General features: G+C 40.9%; 1 protein-coding gene across 1 annotated transcript in view; it reads left to right on the forward strand.

Annotated features, from left to right (window-relative positions):
- Nucleotides 1-10,648, forward strand: part of ZRANB1 (zinc finger, RAN-binding domain containing 1) — a 46,297-nt gene that overhangs the window by 971 nt on the left and 34,678 nt on the right. The window contains exon 2 of the mRNA XM_011986423.1: nt 1,084-1,934. Within this exon, the coding sequence (XP_011841813.1) occupies nt 1,084-1,934 (851 nt within the window). The remainder of the gene's footprint in view (nt 1-1,083; nt 1,935-10,648) is intronic.

The following is a 10,648-nucleotide window of genomic DNA, read 5'->3' on the forward strand; positions in this document are numbered from 1 at the left end:
ATGGAGCCTTGCTCTGTTGCCCAGACTAGAGTGCAGTGGTGCGATCTTGGCTCACTGCAACCTCTGCCTCCCGGGTTCAAGCAGTTCTCTGTCTCAGCCTCCCGAGTAGCTGGGATTACAGGCGCCCACCACCATGCATGGCTAATTTTTGTATTTTTATAGAGACGGGGTTTCACTATCTTGGCTGGGCTCGTCTTGAACTGCTGACCTCATGATCTACCCACTCAGCCTCCCAAAATGCTGGGATTACGGGCGTGAGCTGCGATCCCTGGCCATGAATTTGATTTTGAGTATATTTTAAATATTCAAAATTTAAAATATTTTAATTATGAACATTCACAATTACATTGGAATAATTATGCTACTAGTTATTTCAGTGACCTTCCACAGATTTAATTTTCCCCAGTACAGTCTTCTTCTTTTTGCTCCAAATAGAACTGGATTTTGAGGCTACAGAATATCAAGGAACTACCTATTTCATAATGTTACTTTGTTAATTGTAGCCATTACTTCTTAACATGTTTCTTTACTACCTGTGCTAATTAAGAACAGTGGATAATTAGCATTTTAAGCTGCTTTTCTCCCTTAGTGAGAATGATAAAATAGACGTTATTTGATCTTCTGAATTCATGAATCATAATCTGTGTTCATAATTTGAGAATGGTTATGTGTTTAAGCTATTATTTAGTTTGTGTTGTTTCCTCTGCCTTTGTCTCTTTAAACTATTGGTTACTTTTCTAAATTGATGTGATGGCCTCCCTGAAATTAAACATTTCTATTAGTGGCTTCCCTTTAATCTCATCCTTCTTAGATCAAATCTCCTTATATTTCCTGCCTATCTCTTTTTGCATTCCAAAGTTCAATTTTATTAAATCCCAAGGTCCAAGATTTTTTCTTTTGAGAATTTATCTCCAGTGTTTCTATGGAAATCAAAAAAGAAAATTAGGATAATTCAATGTCAAAATGTTACATGCATCTTTTGAGAAATTTATATTTGTAGGTTGAAGGGCATGCTTTTTGGGGAGCATATTTTTGGAGGTGGAATGTAGTTATTTTAATAACCATGTCCTATATTATTTATAGCTTCCTGCCTGACACAGCTCACTTCAAGAAGTGCACAATGTCAGAACGTGGAATTAAATGGGCTTGTGAATATTGTACGTATGAAAACTGGCCATCTGCAATCAAGTGTACTATGTGTCGTGCCCAAAGACCTAGTGGAACAATTATTACAGAAGATCCATTTAAAAGTGGTTCAAGTGATGTTGGTAGAGATTGGGATCCTTCCAGCACCGAAGGAGGAAGTAGTCCTTTGATATGTCCAGACTCTAGTGCAAGACCAAGGGTTAAATCTTCGTATAGCATGGAAAATGCAAATAAGTGGTCATGCCACATGTGTACATATTTGAACTGGCCAAGAGCAATCAGATGTACCCAGTGCTTATCCCAACGTAGGACCAAGAGTCCTACAGAATCTCCTCAGTCCTCAGGATCTGGCTCAAGACCAGTTGCTTTTTCTGTTGATCCTTGTGAGGAATACAATGATAGAAATAAATTGAACACTAGGACACAGCACTGGACTTGCTCTGTTTGCACATACGAAAACTGGGCCAAGGCTAAAAGATGTGTTGTTTGTGATCACCCCAGACCTAATAACATTGAAGCAATAGAATTGGCAGAGACTGAAGAGGCTTCTTCAATAATAAATGAGCAAGACAGAGCTCGATGGAGGGGAAGTTGCAGTAGTGGTAATAGCCAGAGGAGATCACCTCCTGCTACGAAGCGAGACTCTGAAGTGAAAATGGATTTTCAGAGGATTGAATTGGCTGGTGCTGTGGGCAGCAAGGAGGAACTTGAAGTAGACTTTAAAAAACTAAAGCAAATTAAAAACAGGATGAAAAAGACTGATTGGCTCTTCCTCAATGCTTGTGTGGGTAAGTTTCTGTGTTCTGCATTTTTTGAATGGGATGGGAAAAGGTAGTAAAAATGATACGAAAACAGCTGGGTGTGCTGACACATGCTTGTATTTGTAGTCTTAGCCACTTGCTTGAGACCATGAGTTTGAGGCTGTAGTATGCCATGATCGGTCTGTGAATAGTACCTGCACTCTAGCTTGGGCAACATAGTGAGACTGTCTCCATGCCCACAAAAAATTGTGTGTGTGTGTGTGTATGTATGTATGTGTGTGTATATATATATATGTATGTGTGCACAAAGTCACCAACATTTAATTCATTCAGCATGATAGCTGTACTTTCAAGTATACATACATAAAAATTTGTGTATCTGTGATCTTGTCATAACTTTGTACTAAATTGCCCACAATTAATTGTGTTCATGTCTCTCCATTACTGGAGGCAGGGGAAACTTTTAAGTTAAAGCAAAGGTTTTACACATCAATGGTAAAATATATACCTGGACTTTAAAACTGCTACTCTGTTTATTGTAACAAGATGTAACTGAGGAACACCAGCTGCTGTTTCCAAGTATTTGTAAACAGTGTGAGCATCTTGTGATGATAGAAGCTTTAGTCAGATGTTAAAAATACCACAAAAATGTGTGACTCCAAGGAGTTGAACAAACATATTGACCTTGAAAATACTGGTGTTAATTTAACATGAATGTCATGTAGTAAATATTTGCAAACTTTATGGAACTGATTACATGTAGCCAGCTGATTCCATACTTCAAGTTATGGTTCGTATGTAATACTGTCAAAGGACAGAGACATAGGAGAGCAGAGTTTTTTTTTCAGTTCTTGACCTTGTGAGTTAAGTGTGATGTAATTCACAAAGGCAGTGACTTGAGTCTTCAGTATTTTTTTGAGTAGATTAGATGTTTGATTTTATTAAATTATTTGGATGGGCTGCTTACTTTGACGTTCAGTCTGATTACTAAGTTTAAACTTTGTGTGGAACAATAGCTAAGCCTTAACTATACCTTAGCTGTATGTTTTCCCTCAGTGCCAATTTCTTTTTTTTTAATCCCTCTGGGTCCAGCCCAAGCATATGAAAGTTTTAGGTGTATGAACCTGTGAGTCCTAAGAATTGATATCCAAGAAATTGTGAGTTTTAAAATTAATTTTTATGTATATTATATATATCATTCCCCACCCCCCCAAAGATGGGATCTCAGTCTGTCACCCAGGCTAGAGGGCAGTGATGCAGTCATGGCTCACTGCAGCCTCAACCTCCTGGGTTCGAGTGATCTGCCACCTCAGCCTCCCCAGTAGCTGGGACTCCCTATTAGCATGTACCACTATGCCCTGCTATTGTTTTTAATTATTATTTGTAAAGATGGCGGTCTCCCTATGTTGCCCAGGCTGGTCTTGAACTCTTGGGCTCAAGCGATCCTCCCACCTCAGTCTCCTAAAGTGTTGGGATTATAGGCATAATTTGCTGTGCCCAGCTGAAATCCTGAGTTTTCAATTTTAGCTTTGTTCTGGCAAAAAAGAATATTCCAGCAGATGAATCCTTCTGACCTCCAGATGTAGTAGGCACTTAGCAGCTCTTAGTTCTAGTTTCCTCCCATCCTGAGGATGAGGGATGAAAACACACCGAGCCATCTTCTGTCTGTGTTGTTCCATTTTATTCCACTAATTTTTCTGCTCCAAATTGAGGGCAACATATAGTATGATTGTCAGTTAAAAAAATTTAAATAGGAGATACAAAAGGGTTTTATTATTAGTTTCCTTACTGAGATCAAACTGATTTAACATAAAAATTCACCGTTTTGCAAGTGAACAACTCATTTGGCATTTAATGCATTCACATTGTGTAACCACTACCTCTGTGTTGTTCCAAAACATATTCATCATCCCAAAAGGTAACTGTATGCCCATTAAGCGGTTGCTGGTCCCTACCCCTACCCGTTAACCCTTGATAACTGCCAGTCTGCTTTTGGTGTCTGTGGATTTACCTATTCTGGATATTCATATAAATGGAATCTTTACATATCTATGAGCTTTTGTGTTGGGTGTGATTGTCTTTTAATTGCTTGTATGCCTTTGGAACACTCTTAAAATCTTTTTTTTTTTTTGCAGGGAGTAGTGTACTATGACTACTTGGACTACAAGATAGTGTTATAGTACATGTAGGTTTATAGATGAAAATGAACTAGACTTCATTGTGACGGTTTTTAACCTCACAGTGAAGGTCAATAAACCGCACTAAAGGTCATAGAATCCTTTAGGGATCAGGGCTTCACTTCAACCCCAGGTTGCTTCAAGTCGGTGGATCTCAGGATAAGAACACCTGATTTGAAATACTTTCTCTCCTTGAAACATACAAGTTAGATGAATCAACATGTTTGTCTTTATGACATTATTTCTTCTTGATCCTGCCTTTTTCTACATATTCTTACTTCTTTAGATGACTAGCCATCCTTGTACCTCTTTGCATTTTATTTTTTTGTGTCAGGGTTGCAAGGCTGGAGTGCAGTGGCACAGTCATGGCTCACTGCAGCCTTGACTTCCTAAGCTCAAATCATCCTCCCACCTCAGCGTCCTGAGTAGCTGGGACTATAGGCACATACCACCATACCTGGCTAAGTTTTGTATTTTTTTTGTAGAGATAGGATTTTACCTTGTTACCCAGGCTGATATCTTACTCCTGGGCTCAAGCGATCCACCCACCTCAGCCTCCCAGAGTGCCAGGATTACTGGGGTGAGCCACTGGGTCCCGCCCATCTCTTTGCATTTTAATCACTGACTTCAATTTAAAAGTGGAACAAGGCCAGGCACAGTGGCTCATTTCTGTTAATCCCAGCACTTTGGGAGATCGAGGCAGGTGGATCACCTGAGGTCGGGAGTTCGCGACCAGCTTGACCCAACATTAAGAAACCCGTCTCTACTGAAAATACAAAATAGCTGGGTGTGGTAGCACATGCCTGTAGTTCCAGCTAGCTGGGAGGCTGAGGCACAAGAATCTCTTGAACCTGGGAGGTGGAGGTTGCAGTGAGCCAAGATCGCACCATTGCACTCCAGCCTGGGCGACAAGAGTGAAACTCCGTCTTAAAAAAAAAAAAAAAAGTGGAACAAAAACTTCTACCAATAGGACCAGTATTGGATTTGACCTTGTTTTATTTACAAAACGATTTGTCATTAAGTTGCTGTTTCTACCTGCATAGTTTCTAGATTCTCAGGGCCAAGGGTTGATTGTATTTGGTTATTGGTAATGTGTACTGTGTCTTTCCTATCAGCAGATTTTTTTTACTGTTAACTGTACGATGTCATTCTGAACTGTTACACATAAGGTTATAATTATAGGCCTGTTTCTATGGGATAGCCATATTCTGATGTGTAAACATAACTGAAATATGTTAAATACTTTTTAAAAACTTGTTTACATTATGTTGGGTTAATTAAAAAAAAGGCTTGAGCAGTAAGACTAACAGAAGTTCATATGTACTCAAAACTAATCTTTACTTCCCTTTTCTGCCTGCCTTATGTTCCCCAGATTTCGTTAGATACAGTGTATTTTGGGTTGTTGATGTTAAGTGTTTTTTAAAAAATCCATCTCTACACTATATACACTGAGTATAAAATATGAGACTTTTCCATTTAAAGTTGGAAAAAAATGTCAACCTCAGGTCAGCTTTATAGCTGATAAACTAGGAATGAGGAAGATCCAGTTGTTGAGAGGGCAGATGTCAACTAAGGCATCAGCAGTATTGAGCAAACATATTGACATAGCCATTGGGTGTAAGTTTCACATAAGTCAAATTATCTTATGGTGAGAGGATGTTGGGGACAGCTGTGCCAAAACCCGACATCTGTAGTGGAACCTGAGGTTGAGAATCAGGGTGGTAAAGGTAGAGGTGTGAATGTAAATGTACAGTTGCCTCTGGAATGTCTGCAGTGGGTGCTAGATGTTTTTAGGGATATCAAGTTTTTAGGGCAGTCATGTCAGCACTCACCATAGACTGCTTTTCTCACTGGGTAGACAACAATGTATCTAGAGAATAGAGCAACACTACCTAATGCCCTGCTTTTATTCTGCTATTGTATTGAATCAGTTGCCTTATGAAATTGTACTTCAATTTGTGTACATAACTATGTCTTTTTTTTTTTTTTTTTTTTTTTTTTGAGACAGAGTCTTGCTCTGTCACCCAGGCTGGAGTGCAGTGGCCGGATCTCAGCTCACTGCAAGCTCCGCCTGCCGGGTTCACGCCATTCTCCTGCCTCAGCCTCCCGAGTAGCTGGGACTACAGGCGCCCGCCACAGCGCCCGGCTAGTTTGTTGTATTTTTTTAGTAGAGACGGGGTTTCACCATGTTAGCCAGGATGGTCTTGATCTCCTGACCTTGTGATCCGCCCGTCTCAGCCTCCCAAAGTGCTGGGATTACAGGCTTGAGCCACCGTGCCCGGCCCCAGCTATGTCCTTAAAAAGACACAGGGTTAGATAAGAATACCATATTAAATCTGTGCTATAACTTGTATTCCTGAACCCTAGACTCATATATCCAGCTGCCTATTCAGCATCTTTCCTGGAGTGTTTAATAACTCAAGCTCATTTCAAGTTCAGTGATGCTAAAACAGAACTGGTCTGTCTTTCAAATCTATTTTTTCCCAGGCTCTCATCATGGTTGATGGCAAATTTCTCATTCCATTGCTTGTGCCAAAAGCCTTGGCCCTCCTTGATTCTTCTTTCTCTTATGCCCCACTCCTATTTCTCAGAAGACCCATTGGCTCTACCTTCAAAATATATCTGGACTCTGACCACTTCTCACTCTTCTTGTCCCAACCATGATCCCCCCTTGCCTTTGCCCTCCTTACAGTCTGCTGTCGTCAAAGGAGCTAACTCTGCTCAGAACTCTCTAGTGATCACCTGTTTTACTTGGATTAAATAATAGCCAGAGTCCCTCAAAAAACTCTACAAGGCCATCTACATGCTCTGTATTGCACACTTCAGCTTCCTTCCATATACTTTTGACCCTTGAACAACACAGGTCTGAACTGTGCAGGTTCACTTATACATAAGTTTTCTACCAGCTCAGCCACCCCTGAGACAGCAAGAACAACCCCTTTTCTTCCTCCTCCTCCTCAGCCTACTCAAGGTGAAGACGACGATGAAGTCCTTTATGATGAGCCACTTTGACTTAATGAGTTAGTAAATGTATTTTCTCTTCCTTATGATTTTCTTAATAACATTGTTTTCTTTCATGTATTACAAGAATACGGTGTATAATACATATACAAATATGTGTTATTTGACTGTTTATGCTATTAGTAAGGCTTCCGGTCAACAGCAGGCTATCAGTAGTTTTGGGGGAGTTAAAAGTTATACATGGATCTGCTACTGTGTGGAAGGTTGGTTCCCCCTAATCCCCATGTTGTTCAAGGGCCAAAAATATGTTATCTTTGAACTAATCTGTTTTCCACCTTTTCCATTTCATTCCAGCCACTCTTGCCACTTTTTTTTTTTTTCTGTGAACAAGCCCTCAAGCCTTTTACTTGCTGTTTCCTCTGCCTGGATTGCTCTCCACCTTCACTTCTTTTCTCAAGTATTGCCTTCTCAGTGAGGTCCTCTATGAGTGCTGTATCCAAAACTTCATCTCTGTCCATTATCCCTCCCCACAGCGTTAATTTTCTTCATAACACTTCTAGTATGCTTAATCATCTCGTTTATGATTTCTCTCTCTCTCCTCTAGAATTTAAGCTTCCTGAGGGCCAGTAATTTTATCTGTTTTGTTCAAAACTGTATCTTAGCATGTAGAACAGTGCCTGCTACAGACATACTGGGCACTCAGGTATTTTTATATGAACGAATGAAATATTCATTCAATGAATGAATATTTTTGGGAACTGGGGTCTGGACAAACCTTTATCCTACTCCTCCTATGAATTTCTAGATTCTTTGCCTGCTTCCTAGCTCTCTGTGTTTTTCAGTAGTTGGGACTTAACCCAGGAGAGCCAGTTTTACTTCTCACTGGTTGTCAGGAAGACTGAGGTAGGTAGTGGGTATGAAAGGGTCTTACAGGAAAGGGTATAGAGACTTCAGGGTATAGAGGCTAATCACCAGGCAGTCTATGGATATGAAAAGTCTAAAGTCAGGTTTATGTTTAATTTCTCTACCTTCCTACTTTCACTCATGGCAATATTTGTTTTTCTAAAAAATCATTCTATGTGTTTGCTGTAACTAACTATCAAATGAGATTTTTTTCCTTGAAATATTTTATTCAGTTGTCATTGGACCTGCTGCTTCCTAGCTGGCATTTTATCTCACTTCCTAGACAATAGCTGCATCTTAAGTTTAGGAGCTGAGATTTGGTTGGGGCTGTTGAAGGTATGGGGGAAAAAGTCAAACTTAAGTAACAAGTTCACATTGAAACTGTATATATGTATATACATGTATACACACGTATATATACTCATGTACATATATACATATATATACACATATGGACTTATATACACACACACACAGATTTTTTTTTTTTTTTTTTGAGACAGGGTCTTGTTCTGTCACCCACGCTGGAGTGCAGTGGTGTGATCACAGCTCACTGCAGCCTTGACCTCCTGGGCTCAAGCAATCCTCCCACCTCAGCTTCCCTAGTAGTTGGGAGTACCTAGGTGTATGCCACCATGCCCCGCTAATTTTAAAAATGGTTTGTAGAGATGGAGTCTCCCTGTGTTGCCCAGGCTGGTTTCAGACTCCTGGACTCAAGTACTGGGACTACAGTTGTGAGCCACCACCTGGCGTGAAACTGGAATTTTTATGCTGAAATACTCAGTTGTCCAAAGCAGTGGTGTGAACAGCTTTCACTATAGGGAATATGTGAATCAGTAATGCCTCCCGGTGCTCCAAAGTTTTGGGGTGACCTGAAGTGCACGTGCAGTGGTGTTCCCTGTTGAGAATCACTGACTTATGAACCGAACCAGAATCTCTTCTTTATCAAGTAGCAGGCTGAAGTGGCATCATGAGGATTATAATTCTGATGGTTTCTGAGCAAAATTTGTCCCACTTTCAGAATTTTGACATGTCTATACAGACTTAGATGATATTTATTTATTTATTTATTTATTTGAGACAGAGTCTCGCTCTGTTGCCCAGGCTGGAGTGCAGTGGGGCATCTCAGCTCACTGCAAGCTCCGTTTCCCAGGTTCACACCATTCTCCTGCCTCAGCCTCCCCAGTAGCTGGGACTACAGGCGCCTGCCACCACTCCTGGCTAATTTTTTTTTTGTATTTTTAGTAATAAATAAAAGCAAAAAAATGAAAACACACTATTGATGACATAAGTTATAGTGTCCAAATTTGCGTTTTTAACTTGCCCATTGACTTCCTTATAGGTTCATCTACCTCTACGCCCTCTTGGGGCTTTTTGGGTGATTTACATGACCGATAGAGTGGCAGGCAGGATAATGTCCACATCCCACCTCCCCGTGCCTACATCCCTGTCCCCAGGATTTGTGAGTAGGCCACCTTACATGGCAAAAGAGGTTTTACAGAAGTGATTAAAGATTTCTTAAATGGCAGGGTTATCTGGGTGGGTGGTGTAATCACAAGCGTCCTTGTAAATCACAGGGAGACAGGAGAGACGATTATAGATGGGACCATGAGAAGAGAAGTGGACGCTTGGGAGAGTTGCAGGGCCATGAGGCAAGGAATGTCAGCAGCCTCTAAGAGAAAAGGCGGGGCTTTTCTGGAGCCTCATGAAGGAGCACAGCCCTGCCAACACCTTGATTTTAGCTCAGTGAGAGCCTTGCTGAACTTCTGACCTCCTGAACTGTAAGACAAAGTTTGTGTTATTTTAAGTCACTAAGGTTGTAATCGTTTGTTAGAGCAGCAATAAGAAATTAATACAAATAGCTTTTTTTTAAAAACAAATAATAGCTTTTTTTTTTTGAGATGGAGTTTTCGCTCTTGTTGCCTAGGCTGGAGTGTGATGGCGTGGTCTTGGGTCACTGCAGCTTCTGCCTCCTGAGTTCAAGAGATTCTCCTGCCTCAGCCTCCCAGGTAGCTGGGATTACAGGCGCCCACCAACGTTCCCAGCTAATTTTTGTATTTTTAGTAGAGACGGGTTTCACCATGTTGGCCAGGCTAGTCTCGAACTCTAACCTCAGGTCATCTGCCCACCTTGACCTCCCAAAGTGCTGGGATTACAGGTGTGAGCCACTGCGCCCAGCCCTAAACAAATAGTATTTTATTTGTTGTTTTATTTTGAGATGGAGTCTTGCTCTGTCACCCGGCCTGGAGTGCAGTGGCACGATCTTGGCTCACTGCAACCTGTGCCTCCCGGGTTCAAGCAATTCTCCTGCCTCAGCCACCCAAGTAGCTGGGATTATAGGTGCACACTATTGTGCCTGGCTAATTTTTGTGTTTTTTTGTTTTAGTAGAGACGGAGTTTCACCATGTTGGCCAGGCTGATCTCAAATTCCTGACCTTACCTCCCGCCTTGGCCTCCCAAAGTGCTGGGATTACAGGTGTGAGCCACTGTGCCCGGCCAGCAAATAATACCTTAATTTGACAATTTCAGAAATTTTACTTAATTTTCATCAGTTCCTAGAGGAGGTCAGAGGCATTGTTAATAATGAAAGAAGTTGAGTTACAGAGGGGCTGACTAGTATGGGAAGTAGCTGTCCTTTCCAAGACACAAATAGTAACAGTGTTTCTTTCTACTAGATATGGTTGAGGGTTAATACTGGAG

This window comes from Mandrillus leucophaeus, unplaced genomic scaffold (assembly GCF_000951045.1).
Source record: "Mandrillus leucophaeus isolate KB7577 unplaced genomic scaffold, Mleu.le_1.0 Scaffold299, whole genome shotgun sequence".
NCBI classification, from domain to species: Eukaryota; Metazoa; Chordata; class Mammalia; order Primates; family Cercopithecidae; genus Mandrillus; species Mandrillus leucophaeus.